This window comes from Aythya fuligula, chromosome 10 (assembly GCF_009819795.1).
Source record: "Aythya fuligula isolate bAytFul2 chromosome 10, bAytFul2.pri, whole genome shotgun sequence".
Classification (NCBI taxonomy): domain Eukaryota; kingdom Metazoa; phylum Chordata; class Aves; order Anseriformes; family Anatidae; genus Aythya; species Aythya fuligula.
In genome coordinates this window covers 1,041,070-1,065,699 of record NC_045568.1, presented here as the reverse complement: position 1 = coordinate 1,065,699, position 24,630 = coordinate 1,041,070, and the positions used below count along the sequence as shown (strand labels likewise).

The following is a 24,630-nucleotide window of genomic DNA, read 5'->3' as shown; positions in this document are numbered from 1 at the left end:
AAGTCTAATTCAAACACCACTAGTAAAACAGCACTGCTGTTCCTTCCACCAAAAATCCAAATAAAGCTCATTTACTTCTCTTCTGAGTGTGTGACAGGGCTCTTACCACCAAAAAGTAATTTTACAGTAATATATGAACACAGAGACCAAAGGCCCAAATCCACCATCCGTGCTACAACCTCCAGTTTTTTGCTTGCATTTCAGTGGGAGCAGAAATGCAGTCTTCCTGTAGGGAAGACTGTGGCCCCAGAAGCTCAGCTTTTTCACCATTATGGAGGTGATCTCCAAAAGAGTGAGTAACTCCAGAGCATGCTAATAAAAAGTACTTAGGATCTGCCACTCTGTTCACTACTTTCCTAGGATCAAAATTACTTTTTCTGGGCACAACACCTCTTTTAAGGGAAAACTTCACAACTAATGTGTGGGCCTTCACTTTCTACATGGCCTGAGTTTCACCATTTACATGACAGGTGGAAATGAGGTTTGTATTACAGAGGGCATGTCTGTAGACAGCTAAGTTTGCAGCAGTAAAGTCTGTCAGAGTTCTGGGGGTCCACACAGCAGCAGGTGTGGTTTCACCACCATAACAGCAGCAGCAGGTAAATGCTTGTGGTATAAAAAGTAGCGGTGCCGTCAGTGTGATGCCCCTCTCCACACAGCATTACCTCCACCCTCCCACAGGACAACATCTGTGTTGAGGTTTGGGGGCCTAGGCCATGCCAGGGGTCCCAGCCACAAGGGGGTTCAGCAAGGCCACATCTGGCACAAAGCAGGTGACAAGTGACAGAGAACAAACCCCATCCCTTAACACCACTGACCCCTCATCCAACATTTTAGTAGCGTGTTGATATTTGGGGGTATCAAGGTGCCCTCCTTGCTGCCAATTGTCATGGAAGACTGCAACAGCATCCTCCGTCACTGGTTCGATGCCATCTGGAAGCAGGGTGTTAGCGGTATTTGTGCTATGCTCCCAGCAGGAAGCTATTTGCTGGTAGAAACCATAACTGCACTGCTGGAGATGAAAACACACAAAAAAAGTGTCCATGACTGGCAACTTTTATTTTGCAACACATGTCAAACTCTTGTGTGTGATGTGGCACAACTGACTATCACATGATGTAAGTGCAACAGCAGATATTTTAACATACAATACAATTGTTTGGGAGAAGTTAACGCAACTCCCTGCTGTGAGACACAAAGTGATGGCCAAGTCCTGACAAGTACTCTAAGTCCGCTCAAACCAGTGCTGCAAGCTGAAAGGCTTTCTCGTGGGGCAGGACGTACTGGGCAGAAAATTCCAGAAGCAAATGGCAAGTGGAAATCCTTCAAGCACACAGAAATATTAACCAGACAGGAAGCAGAATTACTAGCTTGGGTTGGGCCTCCTCAGAGCAATGAAGCAATTCCCTTAGAAATGCCTGAACATATAGTGTTCAGAGCCTGCACTTACAGCAGATTAGCCATGCTGTCATCTTATGTGAATACCAGTCTTTGCTTGGGAAAATGAAATAAGACCACACCAAAATTACTCCAGCAAAGCATTCTCAATGGGTACTCATAACCTCAGGGATGCCGTTTTAACAGCAGAAGGAACCAGCAAAATACAGGCTGGTTTACCAGTGGTGTTTTACTGCAGAACAAAACACAGTTTACAGAAGTAAGACACAGCAAGGAAACATGTTGTTCAGCCCCATGAATGATGGTGCAGCTCTTCAAGACAAGCAAGTCCTTCTTCATCCCTTCTAACACAGACCTTAGGAAAAAAGCACATCTGACATGAGTGAGTCATCTTCTCATTCAGACATGAATTCAGTTTATCCTTGTTGGAAGGATGACCTAACCCCTACCTTCTCCAGACTTTCTCGGCAGGGATCCAGGCACAGGGGTAGAGAGGGGCTCAGCAACAGAAGTGAAAAGAGGAAGGCAAAACATATACAAATGCATGGAAAAGTGATAATTCTGGAGCTTTCCTCCAGGAAACCATGTGCCATTGCATGGCAACAAAAGTAACCCACGGGTTCCCTCTCTGCTCTGGCTCTCTGTGAGGAGCCACTTTAAAGCTTTTAGAACATTTGCAGAGTTTGAGAGAAATGGTTTTTGTTTAACTTTAGCTACTTCAGAAATGCCTGGGGCCTGAAGAAACATATTTTTGGATTGCTCTTAAAGAACAGTCTGAACTTTGAAGCTCAGGGAATTTTTTTCAGATCAAATGTTAAATTAATAAACACCAAAATGACAAATCAGTCTGAGTACTGGGGAAAAAATTAATCACTACAAAAATCTTCTTGGATTAATTAATTGTGGCACATTGTTACTTATTCTAATATTTTGATGGTCTTGGAATGTCAATTCCTGTGAACTACATTGCATAGCGTGCTTTTGCCCCAACTCATTTGGTACAAGTGCTTATTTTTCCCCCTACAAAATAAAAAAGGCCCATCAACACGATTGAAGAAGCTTCAGTTTGGGTAACAATGAGATCATAACTAGTTTACGTATGGATACTTTAAGTTTAAGAAATGTGCATATAAATTCAAAGCATCTGGAATCTAAATCACTTCTTTGTACACAGCTGCTTTATAGCAGAAGTTTCATCCACTGTGTTGAATTGACTCTTCACTTTCTTGTTAATTGAGGTGCTTGACTGGAGTGCCCCACGTGACTCATTTATTCCTCACTGCATTGCAAGAGATGGCTGGATAAGGAAATCTTGACTTCATGGGAAGTCCTGGGTCAGTCAGCTGCCCAGCGAGCTACACACAGACTATTAACTACAGATGCATGGCTGCAGAATTATCTACAAAAACATATAAACAGGAACTGTATCGTGGCAGTATTGCCACATACACATTTTTGTACACTCGTCTTTATTTTCCTCACCCCATTTTCGGAAGCAAAGACATGATTCATTCTTAATGGGTGCCCTATTAAGCACTTAAAAAGCAATAACATAAAAACAACCTTCCCCCATAAGTAATGGTAAACAATGAAAAAAAAAACAACTCACCACTGTAGTTCCATAACATCCTAGGGAAGTACAAAGGGGGGACCTAAACAGCACACTCTTCTGTAGATTTTGGGGATACATTTTTCAGGAATCTGATAACTGTGAACTTTGGAAGCCCGGAAGTATACCTACCAAGGACCTTTGGAACAAGTTTGAAAGACAGACACATGCAGAGAGTGCAGAGGGAGAGAGGGACAGAAAGGGGGGGGGGAGGAGGGAAAGAAAGAGGGGAAGGGAAGAGATGGGAACACAGATTCCAGTGTTCCAGTCTATTGTTACTAAAGGAAGCCAAACTAATAGTACTGGGACACCCCTACTGTGGGATGGAGCTGAGATAGGAGAGTTCCTGCTGATTTTATCCCTTTGGAATCTTGCACCAGCATTACCACCCCAAAAACCTCAGTCCCATAAGAAGGACAGATCCTGAGCTGGCACTGATGGACAGTGTGCTTTGATTAACACCACAAGCTCCTGACCCAGAACATCAGCACCCTGAGGAGGATTCCAGCAAACATCTGTTACCATTAAAGATCTCTGGTTGAGATCTACACCAAGAAAGGCCAGGACTGAGGGATTGCATAGTTCCTCTGAGGCTTAAAGAGCACACAGAATTGAGTGTTAGCAGAGCAACATTTAAGAAACTCAGCTTTAGAATCAGAAATGAGGAATGTGAAGCTATTGATTTAGTGGTTTCTCTAATGCTTCTCTATTTAACATTTGCAAATTTAATATTTAAATATGGAAGCCTTACAAAAATTATATCTTGAGAAACAGCTTCTGTACTTCTCATAATAAACTGTATTTCCAAAAATACATAGTACATGTAACAGAGGTTTACAGCTGGGATCCTACATTACTTCTTAGAGCCACTTATCTAAGATGGAGTATCTGTAAAAAGCCTCTCTGTTTGCAATTTACAAAGGTGTCCTGGAACATTTTATAATCATGTAGCAGATCAGCATAGCCTTAGGATCTCAACCTATAATAAAAGTACAGTAGGATTATGACAGAGGGAAAGAGCTGGCTACCATTTGACACTGATTTTTTATTCCTTCCAGAAGATCATCTAAGAATGGAGGATGATATCTTCAGTTCTTCATGAGAGAAAGGTGAAGAAAACACGTCTTTTCCTAACCTTACTCACCTAGGATTTTAAAAGATAAAGTCAAGCTAGCACCTCACATAAATTTTTAAGCTTTGCCACCCTTAGTATAACTAAGTAGTTAATCTGAACTTGGCAACAGATCTTGTACAGTAAGGTCCACAAGCCAGAGATCTTTCAAGATCTCTACTTTCAAAAGTCAAGCGTTAAAGTAGTAAAGCCATAGTAACTTAAAGTATTCAAAATATACACCACCAAGGTGGACAATCAGATATGAGAGATGACAGTCTACACAAGGCATAAATGTTTCCACATATTCTCTAACCACAGACAGCATCAGAAACTAAGTTACAAATTAAAGCAGATTCTGTGATAAAAATGCCCTCCAGAAAAGGCATATACCACCCCCTCAAAAAGAACGTGATGTGTTATCCACTGAATCTTCCACAATGACTAATCTGTCATTTCAGCCAGCCAAATCCTGAAGACGTTTGAATCTTAACAAGGTAACAACAAAATCCACTAGAATGTAAGAACAAGGCACATATTCAGTTCCTATTACATCTGGCCTCTTTAAGTTACTCTGCTTTTAATCCGCTGTAATAGAGACCTTACATTTGAGTTAAGATCTTGGAACTTGACATGTTCATATAGAAATATATATTGCATGCAAATGGCATTACAAAGGCAACACCAGTAGATCAGGCCTTGTGCTTAGTATGAATGAATTATGCCCTCCATTATAGCAGACCTCCTGTCATCCTTTTCCAAAGCATGTGTCATGCAGGATCTAGATGCACTTCCTTGTTACAGGAGACAAAATCAGGGTGAAAAAAAGACTTTACCTCACATTGCCTAGGCTGCGTACAGCATTTCTCACTGCCTTTTACACCGAAGTGTTGTAGCACCCCCCATAAGCTTTGTCAGTCATTCAGATTCCCACATATACCAGAATAGATAGACAAAAACATAAGTAATTACGTATAATGCAACACAAATCATGACACACAATACTTCTGAAAAGATTAAAAAACCAAAAAAGTATCATGTATTTATGTATTTTCAGGTACAAGCACATCACCATGCATACAGAGGATTGCTGGTATTTGTAACTATCCAGTATTCCTCATAATGCCTATAACTACCCGGGAATTGTTCTCACACTACTATTATTAGCATTTGTCTCATTGTACATATATAAATCAAATGGCACTGTGGCCTAAAAACAGACATATTGTCTTTGACAGAAGTAACCATTTGCCTGCTTAAGAGCTGTAGCAACACTAACTTTTAAAGTATTGATTTGACACATCTTGCATTATTCATTTACTTTATAGTGTTTTTGGAGATGTTTCTTTGGCTATGGTTTTACTTTCAGTTCATTAAATCTTCAGACTTGATTCACATACAGGCTGTTTACCCACAAATGTACTACATGAGATAAGCATATCACAAGGGAATACTTCTGTCTAGAAATAGGCAAACCTGCAGTTTTCTATGACTATCACGTAACTCCAACAATGTCTGCTAACAATGCATTTGTCCACCATAACTTGGTCTTTTCTTCTGATGTTCACTAGTTCACATCTTGCTGAGTAACAACTCTCTTTATGCCGTGAAGCCTATCACCAAAGAAAAACACAAAAACATAGCTGAAGAGTATTTTACAGCATTAGTGCTCTGAATTGCCCTGCTCCAAGCAATGGTCAGTTCCAGTTTGCTTAGAGATTACTCTTTACTACTCTAAGGTTGCTGATTTACAAAGAAAAGAGGTACTTGAGAAGTCCTTTAAAAAAAAAAAAAAAAAAAAAAAAAAAAAAAATAAAAACCTACTAAGCATCAGATCTTCTGAAATCAATAGCCAAGGAAAACAAATCCCAGGCCTTACTTAAGAAAAGTTGTGTAAAGATTGCAGTTCTTTTATGAAGAACAACAGGAAAACCTCCCAGGAGCTGGGCTTGTTTCCCTTATAGAAGAGGCAGCAGGCAGCAGCCAATCCTTTAACACCTGGCAAGGTGCAGCTGCTGCACTGCTATTGGCCAGGGGATCAGAGGGCACTGGGACTGGTGCTGCATTCTGCAAGGTGCCCTCTCAATGCCAGCTGGCACTGGGACCCAGGGGTCACCGGAGGAACTGCACAGAGGTCATCATCTTGTGTTCCTTCACACAGGCTATGCTGCCCGGAGAAGGACTTTCAAAAAGTAATTATTAAAAAAAAAAAAAAAATGAAAAAAGAAAGAAATTGTGGAATGGGCTGCTTTATAAAAACAAAACCAAAAAAGAACTGTGAGACACACTATAAACTCTACGCTTTGGTTTGCATTTTTTGAATTCCTTTCAACGGATCTGGAATAAATCAGCAATGGGTCAAACCAGTTCAGAAAGTGTTTGAATAGCTGCCTATGGAGTGTTCAGGGGTCCTCCGTCAGCTGAGTATTTTGACTGCTGCTGTTCAATTACCATTTGAGAAAGCAGGAGTGCTGGGAAAGACAACACAATGTAAACCAACATTGGCTATAAAAGCATACAGTGTACCAATATTCACACTGCACATCCTGTGTTTTAGAGCCATTACCAAAAGCAACTTTGCATCACACCACTCAGCAATGTTCCTAGTTAGCGATGTTCAATATAGTCACAGATACAAGGTCCTTAAAAAAACATGAGAGCCCAAACTACCTGATTGTATATCTATAATAGAAACACTAATTGACAACAAATTATTATTTTACGCTTATAAATTGTATAATGACAAACATACCACAAGCATTCTCGGCTTTCCGTCTGCACTGGAAATCAACCGGGAACTTAGGCAGTATGGCATAGAAACATCACTACGAATATACTGTATTACTGCTTTTGCAGCTGCAGTCCTAGAATATGTTTCACAATAATTCAGTTACCCATGTTTAAATAACCAGCCAGCAGAAGAAAGGCTGATATATTTCATATGCATTCTGCTTGAGCAGGGGGGCCTTCACGTCTGGTCGAAAAATGTCAGGCTCATATGACACCACCAAAGTCAGGAGAGATGCCTAACCATAACTAAAAGCAGAATTTGGCCAACACAATTGGAAAGTACCAGCAGAGTATATACAAATGCACACACGCAACTTCATATAATAGCAGCAAATAAGAGACTGATTTTTATAATCACACCTTTTAAAAAAACAAAGTTCCACGTACAAACCCTTCACTGCACTGCTCCATGGTTAGTTTCTCCCACTGCAACATCAACAGATACACATGAGCCTTTAGTAGGAGAGAATGTTTTTCCTCCCCTCCCCTCCTCTGGATCTTAAACACAGTTTGAATAATGAAAGAGCAGATCTGGACTGCCTTCCAAACTTTTATTTTTCCCCTTTCTTCTTACAGTTTCCTCTAGAATATAGTTCAGAAGGAGGATTAAAAAAAAAAAAAAAAAAAAAAAAAAAAAAAAAAAAAAAGTGCCCTTCCTGATTCAGCAAAAGCACTCTTTTACAAAGAACATCTTAGGGGGTTAAAAATTATTTCTCAAGAATCCTTACCCAAAAGGAAAGCAGTCTTTCTGCCAGCTTCAGTACCAATTTCTACAAGTTCTGTATCATCTTTGTCAGGTCATGAAACATGTCCTTAAGAAAAGGAAGGGGTTTGGTGCTCTTTTCTGCGTGTGGTGCCTGACTTGAGGCTGCCGTTCGCTTCTTCATGTTCACTCCCTGTCCCTGGTTTTCTTCCTGCTAACAGCTGTGGCTTCAACATTTTGCAAAGACAGGGTGAGTATTGGTATTGGCAAATCCATAACTGGACACAAAGGTTTGAGAAGATCACTAAAAATACAAGATTCAAAACCAGGGGTAACAGCATGTGTAACAAAATTAAACAGATTAACTTTGCTGCAAATTAAAAACAATTTTCTTGTATCTGAGCCCATAGTGACTATTTTGCATACAGATATTTACTGCTGCCAATAAAGAAATTTTTGGTAACTTTTCTGTTATTGGGAAGAGCTTGAATACATGTACAATCCAGTCCAAAAAAAATGCTGACTTTCCTAAATAGGGGCTGTGTTTTTGCAATAAGGAATACTGGTCAATATACAAGTGATGGAAAACTGAACCAGATGTCAGTAATAGGACCACAGAATGTTGCATTTGCCCAGAATAGCTATTTTAAACACACGATGTTGGTCTACTGGTTTGTGGGATAATACATTCTTGGCAGCCAGAAGGAGCTTCGATATGTTAGAAGGTTAGAGAAAAAAAAAAAAAAAAAAAAAAAAAAAAAAGGAAAAGAGGAAAAGGAAAAAGAGATAGAGAAAATGAAGAAAAGCAGCAGAAAAGTGGTAGAAAAGGCCACTAATTCAAGATGCTCTCTACAGCAGAAAGAATAAATAAATACAGATTTATTTAGGAAATCACTTCATAGAAAAAGTCAATCTCAGAACAGAAGGCTTGGTTTTTAATATTAATTTTAGTTTTCTGTTTTACTTCCTTGCTACCAATACTTTGAATTTTTTAGAGACTTGCCCACACACTCCATTTCTGAGCAAGAAGTCTGAGGACAAACAAGTGAGCTTCCCCTCTGTCAGCCTCTGTGCATCAGGCTGGGGGAACCTCACCCCCAGGAACCACACACACAGCCCAAACCAGACAAAACCCAGTCCTGAAATATTCATCTTGGAAACCACAGGAGGATCCTGCTGCCACCACCGGGATTACGTGAAGAAGGTGTCTGCAGCATCAGGTCATGATGCCCCAGAGTTGCTACAGCAAGCCCTGGAAGCCATTTACACACAAGCAGCATTAACCCCAGTCCCCACCAACTGCCAACAAATCCCTTAACCCATTCCTAAAATGCTTTCTAGTTCACATTCACATGGATTTGGGCTGGGATTTTTTTTCTTGTTGTTGTTGTGTTTTTTTTTTTCTTCCCCTCTACTTAAAAAGTATTTACATCTGTATTCCTTCTTAATACAGAAATAAATTTTTGAGATGTACTTTGTATGTTTGGCAATCACTTCCCTGTTTTACCATGTAGTAAATTTAAAAATCAACTCTCTTCATTGTTTTAACAAATCCTTCTCTGAAAGATAATTAAAACCACTTCCCAATATACAACCAATGTTTTATTTTATAGTCTATCTTCCATTATGGCATAATCCTTTCTTTAAAAAAAAATACCAGTGAAATATACAAATCACGCAAGACAGAAATATGTACATTAAATGTACAGAACAGAGGAAAGGACATAGAAGATTTACATATCTGAATGACAAGTAAAATATTTTACATTAAATAGTGTTTTAATAGCTAGGATCATGAGATTCAGTTCTGCTCAGATAAAAGTCACTAAAAAGGAACAAGAGAGAGGTAATTCAGTAAATGAAAAAAATGAGCATGGTTTTCATATAATAAAAACCAAAAGTGACATATTCAATGAATTAGTGCTTTATTTATCTTACTTTAAAGATATTCTTTGCAAACATCTGAAGATGAGGGGTAAATATGTCCTTGTACAATAAATTAAGAGCAATAAAGCGCCATTTAAGAAACTGATAAATGATCAAGATGAACTTAATGATAGAGCTTATAGGCTTGTGAAGAGTTAAGGCTTTAGTACAACTAGGCTAAAGTGAAAGATTTTCCTTACTTGGTATTTGCAATACCAATTTCTTGAACTTGTTGGATGGAACTGAGCTGGAAGGAGGCCTCTGAACCAATAAGGAAATCATGTGTAAATACATATTGTTCAACAAATAATTCCCATTTCAAAAACTAAAAACCAAGGACAAAATGCAGCACATTTTGGAGTTTTGTCTCCTTTCAGTAACTAATGATGCCCCTACAGTGTAAGTGGAATAGAAGTATCTCCAGACCAATATTAATGCAAGTGCGAGGTGCTGCCTCTAACAACAGCCCAAGAAAGTCCTGTAGCTGGGAAAAGGCTTACTTCTGTGATTCTTCATGATAATCCTTAAATTTTTCAAATTATAAAGGTTCTTAAAAATAATAATAATTAAAAAAAAAAAAAAAAAAAAATATTCATTGACAAGCCTGAAGAGATCTGGAAAAGAAAATGGGGGATGAACTGCCCCTGTAATTTAGAAGTTTTATTATTTCTTAAATCATTAAAATATATATGTACAAAAAGCTTTGAAATATCAGACACCAGCAGACCAGTTTTCCCATATATATGTAACTGCTCGTGTATAGTCTGAACAGTTGTAGTATATATCTGCAATATATTATCTAAAGCATGTGTATTAAAGACATAGGATGATAAATTTGGTATTGTTGCAACATTTCATTGAACTATAATAGCCGGTTAATGTTATTACAGTATGAAACTATTGTCTCTTTAAGTGAAAGCGTTCCCAAAATCTGCAAAAAAATAGTAAAAATCAATCATTCCAAGAGTGGATATCTAATGATTTATTTTCTCTCATAAAATTAGAGAAGTTATTTGTCAAGCTGTGTTTCGAAAGATAGATGGCTATTACACCATTTTTTAGGCATTTTCAAATTTGGGGAATTCTGTTTTCAAAGGGCTTTCCAGGCTAGGAGACTGCAACTTTGCAAGCTTGCATCTTCCACTGCCTGCAAGCACACAGCCACCCTCCCACCAGGCTGCAGTGTCCCACACAACCGGCACCTTGTTGGCTCTCGATACACTGCTCTGTGAGATGAGATACTCGAATGCCAGAATTAGCTAATAAGGTCAAGTTCTCCCTTGTGGAGTATTTATGCTATTCATCAAGGCAGACTTTTTGTGTCTTTTTGGATTTTTGGTCTCAGTAGGTTCTGGAGCCAAATTCAGTGAGTCAAGAATAGCGCAGTTGAAGCCTTTATGATCCTTTGCTCTTTACCCTCCAATGACATCACATACTTAAGTGGGCACATTCAGATATGCAACTGACTGCACTTCATGATAAATATACCACTCCTTATTTACAGAGCCCTGATTGTACTGAACAGCTCTATATACCCTATTTTTGATAACTACTAGTGTCTGAATGGACAGGTCTGTATGTTCCTCACATCCATTAGGATTGTTCTAACATCGCAAGCACATTACATGGTTGCTCTGCCTACTGCACATGTATTATATCCCATGGGACTAAATTGGGATATGTTGGATTTTCCCCTCAAACTACTCTATAATTTTAAAGAAAAGTCAACTTTTTTGCTTCACTTTGTAAAATAAATATCCTCAGGTTCTCCCCCATTATTGCCTTATTGCCAAAAACATAAGCCACACACAGTTCTGGGATGGACACAGAGAGGGTTCCAGGCACTCTTTGCAACCTTTGCATTTCTTTTTTTTTTTTTTTTTTTTTAATTTTTCCTTCCCCCTGCCCTTTTTTTTTTCTTTTCTTTTTTTTTCTTTTCCTTAAAAGAAGACAACAACTCGTGGGACTCTATAAATAAAGTGGAGATAGTCCTCTGGAAGGTGAGAGGGGCCTGCACCCCTTGTGGGCAGGTGGCCACAGTTCCTCCTACCTCATCCGTCTCCTATTTGCACACAAACTGGTCCACAATCTCTGTGCATAACTTGCATTTAACGTAGCAGCACCAGTGGAACTTGCAATGGCAGCGCTCTCGCTGTACCGTCTTGAACTGGTCGTACCCCCGGCCGCAGCACATGAGTTCACAGCCATCCATGCCCTCCGAGGTCTTATTGCAAAGGCGGCCCTGGGTACCCAGGGACCCGGTGCTCTCGTTGCGCACACAGTAGTCGGGGCTGGGATCGATATAGACAAGGTCATGAATAGTGGGTGCGTTGAAGCGGCTGTTCACCTGCACTAGCTTGCCCCGGCTGTTGAGTTTCATGGCAGCAGCACTATCGTATTTCTCCTTCAGGGCATCGCCTACCTTGCGGAAATCGGCAAGCTGCAGCCAACAGGTCTTCAGGCTACAGGAGCCTGAGACACCATGGCATTTACAGGCCACGTCAGCCAGGTTGTACACAGTCTGGAAAAGGCAGGGCGAGAAAGGAGAAAAGATGGTGAAAGATTAGCATAACTGTGACAGCATTTATGCCCCTCATTTCTCTGTCCCCTTCCCCCTTCTCCTAGCATCCTCCTCCCTCCTGCAATACAGCAGGAGGGCAGAGCGCAAGCTCACCCCACGCACCCTTGTTAACCCAGACGAGGGGGCAAGGGAGAGGGGAGAGATTTTGCCAGCCTCTCCCCACCACACAAACAGCCATAGCAGCACATACACAGACCAGACAGAAGCATCAGTCATGCTGCATTCAAATTTTAGGAATTTGCTCTGATGACAGCAAAGATTTTGCTGTTTCATTGAGAAATGTAAAACATCCCTTTATTTTCCTATCTGAATTACTCTCTCTATTGATCTCAGCTTGAGGCTTCAATTAGGGAAAGAATTAAGGTTCCTCTTGTTCCTGGCTCAGCTGCAGCTGATTGTCTACTCTTGGCTCAGTATTCTCCTCCTACCCCAAATACTGCTCTGCAACAGAGACTTCATCCAAGAAGAAAACCCCAAACACCTATGGGTGGAAGACAGAGCAACACAGCAATATCCTCTTTACTAAGCTTTGGCAGGGAAATATCACTCATTTGCCCTGTACAAATAGAAATGAGAATCAGTATTGACAGTGCCCCAAAAATCCTTGGGTCTGACACATTAGATGATACTGTAGACAACTTCCACCCAGCAGTTACAGAAAGTCTCAGCACTGCCAAATGGCACTGCAAAGATGAGGCTGAGGAAGGAAAAAGCTGCTAGTCTCCATAAGCAACCGTGAAAGTGTCGTTTTTCTTCTCACTAATGGTAAATTGGCCTGTCCACTGCTTTCAGACATCCTCCTTTCACATTTAAATACTATTAATCTTCAATTATCTTTCATCCTTCTTCACCTTAAAACACAAGTGTAAAGTGTCCAGCCGACTATTTCTGGCATGTCAAGCTCTAGCAAAATAATGATTTTGGCTCTTCATATTCAGACTATTAAAAAAAATAAAAGTTTACACCCCTTCATTTAAGGCATTCTTCAGATTAAAGAAACCATAAAGACATGTTTAACTATAGAAGATGATGTTTTCTAATAATATGGAGGAGCTTTTTGCATCCTCTTAAAGCAGGAAAAAAAAGAAAAAAAAAAAAAGTGGGAACAATCCTACAGCACTATTCCAGACAGTGAAGCTCAGTGTATCTCTCTTCCCTCTAGCACACACGGTGCCAGCTGGAAACACAAACTAATAAAATTGTACAGAAAATGTGCAGTGTGCTAGGCACTTCTACTGAACTAGCATGGAGGAAAACACAACCCACTCCAGTCCCGGTCCTTCCATGGGAAAGGCAACCAAGAGCAACACAAATCCATACACTCTTCACCCACCTATACCTGTGTTTTCTATTTTGTTGTCTTGCCTATCAAAACAGAGACAAGCTTGGTGGCAGATGACCTCCCAGGCTTTCCCCAAAGGGAGGGATGTGTGGGGGCAGAGGGACTTACTCTCCTCCCAGCCTCGTTGTTGTGCAGGTTCATCATGATCCGGGCACTCTCGTAGGATCCTCTCTGGTAAACTCTCTCCCGCTCCCGGGCATCAACGAACTCCTTGGCGAAGCGGTATCCATACTCGATGTTGTCCCCACAGCCACCCCACAGCCAGTCCCGAGGCAGGTCCTTGGGCCGCGCAGCCCGGCTGCAGCCACAGGAGGAGAGCTCACCCTCCCTGCAGGCGCGGCTCATGGCATTGACCACCCCAGCCGCGCTCACCGCGTAGGTGAACGCTGTCTCCCGGCTGCCTGCACAGAAAGATGAACAGTATTACGGGAGGACCTTCATTCACCACCCCAGCCCACCCAGGGGACCGAGCCCTCCAAGAGCCTCCAAAACTCATTCTCCTACTGAAGGGCAGAGTAACCCTGAACAGTGCTCCTCCAAAAATCTCTACTCCAAAAACAACCCCACCAAATGAACTCCACCCTCAATCCCACAGGAGCACATGAGGTATTTATGAAGAGCAGTTGCATCTCATTGGTACTGGGAAAGGCATGGAGCTGGGAGGAGGGATGTGGCAGGGCAGTGGCCCCAAACAGGCCACCAGCCGGGCCATAGCAGCCCTGCCTGCTGGGGCGGGGAGGAGGGAAGCAGGCTCACTGCCCTTCAGAAAAGAGAGATGGTAAACACAACTTTTAAAAGGTCTGGTTCTTAAATTACTACTTCTCAAAGATGATTTATGCACCTCTCCCCCTTGCTCCAATTTATGTAAAGTTATAGCATTTTACAAAGCCACCTGATATCAAAAGAAATGCACAGCAGAATTACATGTTACTTCTCACTCCGCAGACAAGCCACTTCTCTAGGAGGCTAACGAACCTAATAAACAACATAAGCTGCTCAGTGCCCAGCACTCCAGCTCCTGTCGATGTGGCAGGTAGGTGAATCTATGGACAATTGTTTCTACCAATTACAGAGAAGAAGAAACCCATGGCACAAGCAGGCCTTGAAAGTTTTATTCTGTATCTGGTGCCCTTAAATGCCTTTAAAACCCCAAGTTTCAAATCTGAGGAAGAAAAAGTTACAATCACAACAATGCAAGACTTGGTTAAGTAGCACCCTCTCGATGGTATCTAAAAACACCCTTACATAGAGCCTGAATTTCCCTCTTTTCCAAGAATGCCACAAGTTTTGAATGAAAGTAGAAGGGCTTTCAGAAACAAACCAAAATAACAAATAAACAACAACAAAAAACAACACCCTGCAAAACTTGTACCAGAGACCCCACCTGCAGTTTGATTTTCATCTTAAGATACAGCATCCCACTGGATCTTTTCCAATAAAGATTCCCAGAATGACTAAGAATAGACTAACTATAATCTTGTTATTTTCAATTTATATGAGTTAAATTCTATTCCTAATCCTTACTCTCATCAATAGATCAAGCTAATTTCCAATCTTGATTTTACAAGTTTCTCAGGGAACAGCATGGGCCTTCGTAAAATTAGGGCTCTAAGAGGCCGCATTTTGGACATATCCTGTGTATTTAGGCAACGATATTTTGAGGCAGAAGCTGTTTGTGCAAGGCCTACCATAACAGGCCAAATCTAATAGGAGGTTTTGAGCACTTTTGGAACATAAATAATTCACAGTCCGGTCCATATTTAACATCAGGATGACACTACACTCGGAGCAGCTTTGTTAATATAACAGCTGTCATCCACTGGATTAATTCTAGTAATAGATGCTGGTTTTAAATGGGAAAAATCAGAAGTCTCATGTTGGGAAAGATCACATTCAAGGAAGATGAGAAGCACTTTGCCCCCTGCTTACAATGCTCCATTCTCCCTGACACCTGCTTGAGGAAGTACTTACAAGAGTTACGGATATAAAGGGTTACACAAGCAGCCTTTTCGGTTAAAAAGACTTGGCTTTATGCGTTGACTTATGCCTTGTATTTAAAGCAAACTATAGCGGAGGGAACCTCATACAGATTTTAATGTTCCCGTTTGTTCTGTAACACACATTTCTGGATTAATTCCTTAAGCAAAATTTCCACTAGATTTAGAGGAAAGAAACGTGGTCTGCTTCGGACCACAGGACTCGCCTCTGCCATTCCATTTTATTCTTTTTCATGTTTAGTTAGCTTGTGCTTTCACATGGTTAGCTATGCTGTTTATTGCAGGATTTAAACCCATAAAGCTAACTTTTTTTTTTTTTTTAGTATTATTAATATGAATTATTATCTCAGAGTGTATTTTAAAGAACTTCTTCTTAGTGGGACAGAGAAGAAAATGCTGGGGTACAGAAGAGAGAGTTGCCCCGCGAGGTCCTTCCGTGAGCATTTAAGCAAATTATAAAATAACATTAAGTGCTGAAGCAGACATCAAGCCCCCACAGGCTGCAAGTCATCACTGCCTGAAGTCATCGACCCCAGCAATGAATGAAGGGTGATGGTTCCACATGGACAAGTCACTCAAAAATAAATAAATAATAAAAAATGTAAAGTCTTTAGGCACAACTGTGCTTTCCTTCACTGTCTGATCTGTCTTTTCCCACAGCCCAGCATTTCCCTCCATTGTAGCCATGGCAAGGAAACACACGTTCCAAACACGTTTGAGTCCCTTCTCTCCCATATACAAAACATAGAAATGGAGCTGTTCGACATCCATAGGAAGTAGGAAGCCACCCACAGAGCAAGGAGCTGAGCCTTACACTTGATATGAATAGTTCTGCAATAACATAACTTTTTTTTTTTTTTATACCTGAACGTAAGATACAAAATGTTCTTTGTTCTGTATTTTAAGAGCATTCAGCATCAGGCAGCAGGCATGAATAGCCTGGACCCCAACTCCAGCAAGCTGCTGGGGGAGGATCCAGTTATTTTACTTCACATTAGCACTTTGCTGTTTGAAAGCCCAAGCGCTGCCAGCTCCGGGCCTGCCACAGAGCCAGGAGATGGCGCAAGGCAGGGAAGGCAGTGAGGACCACAGCCTGACCTGGGAACCATCAGCAAAGAACAAAAGCCCTGAAACTCTGCAGTTCAATAAGCCACAGAGCAAGATTCCAAACCCAGTGCTGGGTTTATTTGTACAGCTTTAGCTAACTTTGCCAGATAAATCCTGGAAGAAAGACTGTCCATTTATGTGCTGCAGTAATTACTGTGCTGTCAGTCAGTGCTTTGCTTAGGCACTCTTCTGTGCACTACCAGCAAAAGGCGTTAGCTCGGATGACAAAATCCTCCCAAACTACGCACATTCAGTCCTCGGCTACAATCTTCTCACATTGGTGAGAGTAAGGAAATGCTGACAGCCTTCAACAAGTCAGCATAAGGCAGGCTGAAGTTAAATTGGATCAGGCTCTAAAAGTACTCATTTTTCCTTCCATTCAGAGGACAAGCAGCTGGTCATTACTGAAAGGTCAGCATGGAATAATACAACTGGTACCGACAACACCTTTCTCGTTCTCAATGAATCCACTCTTTAGGAACTTTAACTCTTTAATATGGCTATTAACCTTGCTTCCATCTGCAATTAGAATAAGTGGCTTAATTACATGATAAATTGCTGTGTAGACATCAGCTAACGCAGTCATATTCAGGAGAAGGGTGCGGCAAAGTTATTTAACTTGAAAGAAACCAACTTTAAATAGATCAGTCATACTTGGGGAGGGCAGAAACTTCTATTCTGGAGACAGACACCACAACTCACGGGCCTGATCCTGTACATTTCTTCATACCAGTAGTACCCTCGAGCTAATTTTCACTTGCTTGAATAATAAATAAGGGATGAAAGGTGAAGGCACAAATTTCAAACAGATTATTTTGCTGGCATTTGTTAGATTATTAGAATAGAAAGGTCTACAGAAAGAGTTTTCTTTTATGTTTCATATGCTAGTAGACATAGGGCAAAAAGTAAACTCTACAGAGGGATGTTAATACTGTGCTTGGAAAAAGCCTAAGGAAGATTGTTTGTCTGAAACCAGCTGTTTCAATTAGATACTTTTATGCAATAGATTTTATTTGGAGATTGTCAGACAAATAAAAACAAACTCCTTTTTACAAACACTGAGAACAAATATGAATTGATGGTATTCCTTCAAGTTTTACTGGAGTTCATGCATTTACTGATAAACCTAGCTTGGATTTGATTTTAAAACCCTCCTTTGTAAAGCAGGCCAGGAAAAAAAAAAAAGCTGAAATAAAAACTTTTCTTTACATCTCCAGGTAAAAAGCAATGCTGAGTTTGTCAGTCACTGATCGCTAACAAAGAAGTTCAAAATTGTCACACAGAGAAACAAAGCTTTTCCAGTTGCTTCCACAGTATCAGCAATCCAACCTGGGAAAGTCAGAGGAAGGTTTCACCATGGACCCAGTTCAGTAGCACTAGTTAAAATTTTGCCAAGGACTTTAAAATACAAGGTCCTTAAATGATAGGAAAAGCAGGCAGCACGTGAACACTGGAGAAGCACATTTCAAAGACAATCTGATAGGGAAAGGATTGGGTGCCCACCAAATTGCGATAAGATGTTAAACAGGAATTTGTCTCTCCTACCAGCTACATGATTACATCAAATGCAAGTTGCAAGGACAATCACATGTTTTGCCCTGATAGAACTGATTTCATAGAGATTACCCTGTCATGCTATTTTTAACACAAACCTAGCTTCCTCAGAAATAGAAAAAGTTACCATACCTGGAAATAAGCAAGAAGGAATTGCCTATAAACACTAACAGACAGAGCAGCAATTTTCAGTTAACTTCCAGACCAAGAGCAATTTATTATGCAGCCGCTAACTTTGGAACTAGACAGGGACATCTTTAATTTTACAAGACGCTGCTGTTTTTAATTCTCTTAGATTGCCTTTATTTTGTCTCAGGTTTTCTAAAAGGAGATGCCAGGGACACATTTTCCTTTCTAGTGTATTCCCATATGCAGATGTATATTCCTACTTTGTTTTCCAACAGACATGGCTGGACAGTGGTGGGAAATCACCTCCAGCTAAAAATAATTCAACTCCTTTGCCAACTTTTAAAAACACTTGATTGTATACAGTATGCAGTAAGAACCTGGCAAGAGCTTCAAGTGCAGAACATTATGTGCCATACATATCCTTAGACAAGAGTTTAATCATAAAGATGTTGCTTCCTACCTATCTGCATGACTCTGCCAAAAACAGAGTTGTTGTCCACAGTGCTGCAATTCCATCTTCTATGTCTGAACTGATACTGGCATTCCTTAATACCGGTCTTCGCACCCTCTCCAATGAACTGCATGTGGTCCTGATACAACTGGCAGAGTTTCTTCTGTCCTTGGGAAAGCCCTGCTAGCTGGCTACACAGTGGCTGGGCTCCTATTATGTATACCTCTGACATCTGAACAGGGTTCATGGGGTTCATAGGGTTCATCCCTAAAGACCTGCATAAAGAAAGATTTCTATTAATAAAGAGAAGACCGAAAAAAAAAAAAAAGTCTATAAATCCCAAACAGAACTGTATTGTATATAAGCATTAAACCTCCTGTTTTTGCTATCAAGATGGAGAAAAAAATAACAAACAAAACAAAAAAAATATGAAACTTATTTTAAAGATAGCACAGAAGTTATTATATCCCATCCATACGGTTATCACCATACATTAGGGACTGAAGTACAACACAAATTTGGAAGACTTGTACTAGGCAATCTTTCTCTAGCTCAAATGGACGTAGTAAAAATAACAGAAGCCACAAACAACAGCAAGGCCAGAAAATACATAGAGCAAAAACAAAAAAAGCCCCCCATACCCACTCTATATTAACACACATTTTAGATTTAGATCTGGATTTTCAATCTGTTCTATCGTAAACAAACAGGGAAACCTTTAACATGCTAGAAGTTGGAAACTTGCTATAGACTGCTTCCAGCTTCTTCCAAATGACACAGAAAAACAGAGGCAAGTATAAACATCATAAACAAAATCAACTTTGTTTTCTTAATTCTTAAAGTACTTTTCACGCAATATTTCAGTTAGAAAGCGGCCATTAATCTCAACAGGATCAATTGAAACAGCAGAGAAACACTTATTTCAAGAACTCCCCACATCGTACACTGTAGAGAAACAGATAATTTGGCAAAACAGAAACAAAAATGTACTTTTTTGGTAACAAAATATATGTATAAGCATTTAAGCGTTAAGCTTATTGGAAAACTTCAAACCTAAATTTTAATCTAATAGAGGTTTTCAGTGGTAATTCCATATTTTCTTTTATATATTAAAAAAAAAAAAAAACTAATCTACAGGAGTTGAAATGACTCCTTTAAAAGAATGCAATTCTAGAAATTTAAAGATGGTCAAACCCAAAGAGAATCTACTTTAAACCATTCTAAAAACTGAGTTTTACAACACGAGATCCTACACAATTCTGCTTGCTCCAGGAACACATTCATTTTACTACACAACATATTACAGCTAAAACATGACTCCCCTGCTGACTCCTTCATGTGCTGCTCCCCCAGAAACAAAGCACATATGAAGTAAATAGACATTTAATCAAGCAAAACTTGACTCCCCCTTTTAAAATCAAGTCAATACAAGATGCTTACCACCAAGAGCTGGCTTCTATTACAACCTGGGTAAAAGAGGAGAAAACGGCCAGAGCCACTATGAGGTACTGAGAAGCCATTGTACTGCCAACTGTCCCCAAAGCACCTCCTTGAATTAATACTGCAGTGGATTTCTAGAGGGGGGAGAAAAAGGATCAGATTGTTTATTGCTTCTCAGACCATTTTCAAGCATTCAAGTTTAAACAACGGAAGTATCCGGGCCCCTTTTAACTTGACGCTGACTCGCCCGCCCTTCTCCCCGCCGCGGTTTCGGTGCCAGACGCGGGCAGGTCGCGGCTGCCGCTCCAGCGGGCAGAACCCACCCCCGGCCCCCCACCCCCGGGCAGAACCCACCCACGCCCCCCCAAGCCCGGACACCGCCTTCCCGGGGCGGCCGCACGGCGACCAGCGCCGCGTGGCCCTTGCCCCACCGCCCCCCGCACCCTGTCCGGGACGAGACGGGGCCACGGGAGGTTCCGGGGATCCCGTCCCTGCTCCCCCCACTGTCCGAGTACCGGGCATTACGCTCCGGAGTCAGCATCCGAGCGGGACGGGGGAAGCCGGTCCCCGCAGCCCCCGCTCGGCGCTGGAGCCGCGGTGACAGCCCCGACGGCAGCACCCGGACCGGTCGGGGTCGGCGCTGGCCGGGGGGGGGAGGAGGGGAGCGCAAGAGCCCCAAGCGGTGGCCCCACGGCGAGCAGGAGGCCGGCTAGGGAGCCAAACGCTTCCCCCGACAGGTCCTGCGATCTCCGCCTGCGTCCTCACACGGGACTCTTTAACTCACTAACCAGTGCCATTCAGTTTTTTTTTTTATTTCCCCTCCCCTTGGAAGTGAGGAGAAAAAAAAAAAAAAAAAAAAAAAAAGACATTTCGACACTTGGGGGCTCCCTATTCATTCTCAAAAAGCCCTTAATGCCGAACCCAAGGTGTTCTTAATTCTAATTTCTTTCTGTTTGTGAAGGGTCTGGAGGAGAAGACTGGGGCTGCCACGGAACCTGCCCGAACATGCGTGGGGAAGGGCAGCTGGCAGCACGCGTAGCCCTAGGCGAAGCCTCGTCGGCCCTGGCCACCCCCTGAGGGGGCTGCACATTCCGGGACGGGAGAGGAGGAGGCGGGCCAGCTCCTCGGTCCCCGCGGCAGGGCCCAGGGTCCGGCAGCAGGAGCCCGACGGTGCCGGGAGAAGTGCGAGAGCCGGGGCTGGGCAAGGTGTGGCTGGAGCTCGCTGCGGCACCAAGGTGTGGTGGTGCTTTGGGGGTTTTCTCGGTTTGCTTTGCTGTTTTTGAACCAGGAGCTTTGCAGCTAACACCACAGAAGTACCATGGTTCGGAGACCCCCAGCTCGGTGCCTGCGGGGAGCAGCGGGGCCGGGACGTTGGGGTCAAAGCCTCGCTGCCTCGGCCCTCCCCTTCTAAGGGAGGCGGGTGTCCCCTTGGACCCTGCCGCAGCCCCGAGCCCCCAGCCCCGGCCCGGCAGCCCCAGGGGAGCCCTGGCACCCCGCTCCCAACAGGGGGCGGCCTCGACCGCCGGAGCCCCGGGAGGCGTCGGGGCCGGGAGGCTGCTGCCCCTCCGACGGCACCTCCCGGCCCGCACAGGGGCCGCTGTCGCCCTCCTCGTCCTCCCGAGGCGGCGAGGCCAGGCGGGGAAAGGCACCTGCGCCCGGGGGCCCGGCCCCTCCGGCTGACAAGCTGCCGTCAAAAACAAAAAAGGAAAAAAAAAAAAAAAAAAAAAACAAACTTGGGGAGGGGAATTCGCCGGCAGTACTGGCTATCAGGAGCGTGAGGCACCGTTTATAACTTTGTAGGGCCGCCGAGATTGGTTTTGGGTATTTAATGCACCCCATGCGGAGCCCTTGCTCTTTGCTGAGATGAAAAGGGAGGCTTTTACACATCCTGCAGCCGCGGGCTCGCCTGTGATCCTGTTTTACACGGGGTGTCTGGAAAGCCTGCGAAGGCATCTGGTTTTCTGGGAGCACTACCTGCGGGAAGGCGGCATCCAGAGCCCCGGCTCCGGGGGGCTGTAAACCGCGGGCCGGCTCCGCGGGGAAGCCCCCGGCTCCCAGCCCGGCTCCCGGCCGTGGCTCCCCGGGGCCGACCGCGCACCTCCGGCCCGGGTGGGAGCCTCGTTTCCCGGCCCCGCTGAACTCTCCGTGACCCTCCGAGCGCAACCGATTTAGCATCCAACCGACAATTAAAAACAAACAAACAACAAAAAGCCAACAGGCTTTCCAACATGGAGTCCTCGCAGCGCCGAGGGGACCCGAGGAGCCTCGCTCCTCCGCTCTGACCCAGGCGGGACCCTCTGCAGATGCAGAGTGATAATCTCCAGAAATTTAGAATAAAATTAAAAGGGGGGAAAGGAAGGGGGGTGACTCCGGGTCCTCCGCTGGCCCCCAGCCAGCTCTCCTTAAAGGTACAGGCCACCATTAGCGCCGACGTTGAGCTCCTCCATAGCGATCCTCCTCGGGAAAGTTTGGGAAGTTTGGAAAGATGTCTTTAACTCGCCTTGGGAGCCGCTGCCAGAGAGATGCACCGGGACGCGGCGGGCAGAGCCAGCCCAGCAAGTGTCCTTGCGGCGGGCAGCTTCTCTTCGGGGGGAAAATTGAAAACAGAAGGAAAAATAAAAAAAAAATAAAAAAAAAAAAGCGGAGGGGGGGGAATCAAGGAGCTTTTTTCCAGGCGGGGTGCAACGGGTGAGCGCGCAAAGGTGGGAGCTCCCGGCAGCGGCTCGGGGGGCGCGAGGGAGGGGGGGCGCCCCGCGGCCGGAGCCCTGCACCCCGCGGAGGTGCCGCCCGCCCTGCGCGCCCCCCGTGGGTGCGGGGGCTCTCGGCCCCGCACGGACTCACCTCCATCGCCGCAGGATCACCGAGAGAGAGCAGCCAAGTAATCCAAGCAGAGCACGGGGGGAAAGGGCGAGGCAAAAGTAAAATCCTGGCTCGCAGGAGCCGGGCGGTATCCTCCCTCCCAGGCAGCGGACGGCGGCGGCGGCTGCCGGGGCAGCGCGGGGACCGCGGAGCTGGCGGGGGGCAGCGGAGCGGCCGGGCTGTCCGGCGCAGGCTGAGCGTGTCCGACTGCGGAGCGGGGCACCAGTGCAGCCTTCTTTCCAAGGTCCATCAGCAATCGCAGTAATTAGAGCTTTCCACCACCAGAAGAAGGAGGAAAAAAAAATAAAAGCCAAAAAAAAAAAGCCAACCCAACACACGCACACAGCGCCCGTGGGCGTGATTGCGCGGAAGCAAATAAAAAATCTTCACAAGCAGCAGCGAAAGCGCCGCGGGCGACAATCCGTCCCACCAGCCCAGGTGGTGCCGCCGCGGGGCTCCCCGAGCTCCCACCCGGCCCCCGGCGGCGCGCACCCTGCGTGGCCCCGCGCGGACCGGGCGAGGGGGGACGAGCGGAGCCGAGCGGGCGCAGGGCTCCCCCCCCCCCGGCTGCCCCCCCTTCGCTTTGCTTAAGAGCTGGGAGCTGCGGAGCTGGGCGTCCGCGGCTGCAGAGCCATCCTCGGGCTGGCTCCCTCCATTTTACGCACAGAAGGAAAAGGAAAAAAAAAAAAGTAAAAAAAAAAAAAAAAAAAAGAGCTCAACTTAAAAAAAGTTTCTGCACAACCAAGGAAGGGGGAGGGGGACCCTTGTGCACGCGTGTGTCTGTCTTAGGGGGCAACTGATCCTGCAAGGCGAGTAGGGGCCGGGGGAGGGGAGAAGTCCGGGACTTCAGGAGCTGCGGCTCCCCCAATCCATCGCGGGCAGAAGCCCCCAGCACCGGGCAGAGAGCGACGCGGGGCAGCGAGGGTGGCCCGTCCTCCTCGGCTCTGCTCCCCGCCCGCTGCAGCCGGGCCGACTCCCCCCGGGCCTCTCCTCTCCTCCACCCCGCTGCTTAAAACTGTTAAAAAAAAAAAAAAGTTGGAGAGCCAACGGCAGCCGAAAAACTTCCAGCGGAGCGCATGCGCTCGGAGGCGACCTATTGCAGTCAGGGCTGGATTTTAAAGCTGTATGGCAGCGAGTGGGATCCCACTGCAGGCCCGGGGCGAGCGGGGGGCGACGGGGCTGCTGCGACCGCTTCGAGGCTCGGGGGGGGGGGTGCTCCCGGCCCCGTCAGGTCCTGCTGGTCCCCGTCCGGCCTCCCCGCGGCAGCGGTACTCCCTGCGGCCGCCCCGCCGCTTATCCGGGGGGGGGGAGACACGCACGCACACACCCACACACCCACCCACCCCAGGACGGAGATGTGCCTGATGGCCACCGCGGAGGCTCCCCCCGCCGCGCAATGTGCAGCGCACATGGTCGAGCCGGAGGGGGCTGCACCGGCATTCCTGGCGAGCGGCTCGCTTGACAAGCCTTGTTTATAGCCTGCTCCGAGACACGAGAGGCGGGTGCCGTTCCCCAAACGCTGGGGGACGGAGCGGGCTCGACAGCTTGGGTTCCTCCTTCTTCAGCGTTTTTGTTTGTTTGTTTGTTTGTTTCCGCCGTAAATTTGGCAGGTTGTTGACAAAGCTGTTTGGGT

The 24,630-nt window shown here is 44.5% G+C and overlaps 1 protein-coding gene across 1 annotated transcript; it reads right to left on the bottom strand.

The window, feature by feature from the left end:
- Nucleotides 1-11,462: 11,462 nt before the first annotated feature.
- Nucleotides 11,463-23,088, bottom strand: WNT5A (Wnt family member 5A). Its single transcript, XM_032194480.1, has 5 exons — nucleotides 22,980-23,088; nucleotides 20,139-20,272; nucleotides 18,708-18,973; nucleotides 13,569-13,861; nucleotides 11,463-12,058 (listed from the first exon to the last, which is right to left on the bottom strand). The coding sequence occupies exons 1-5, from the start codon at nucleotides 22,983-22,985 to the stop codon at nucleotides 11,600-11,602; spliced, it is 1,158 nt and encodes a 385-aa protein (XP_032050371.1). The 5' UTR covers nucleotides 22,986-23,088; the 3' UTR covers nucleotides 11,463-11,599.
- Between the last annotated feature and the right edge of the window lie 1,542 nt (nucleotides 23,089-24,630).

What these genes read in the sequence shown, in the direction of transcription:
- WNT5A (XM_032194480.1), bottom strand. An exon ending in ATAGAAGCCAGCTCTTGGTG is followed by an intron (nt 18,974 to 20,138) that starts GTAAGCATCTTG and finishes TTCTTTATGCAG; the next exon opens with GTCTTTAGGGATGAACCCTA. An exon ending in TGGCAGAGTCATGCAGATAG is followed by an intron (nt 13,862 to 18,707) that starts GTAGGAAGCAAC and finishes CTTTCTGTGCAG; the next exon opens with GCAGCCGGGAGACAGCGTTC.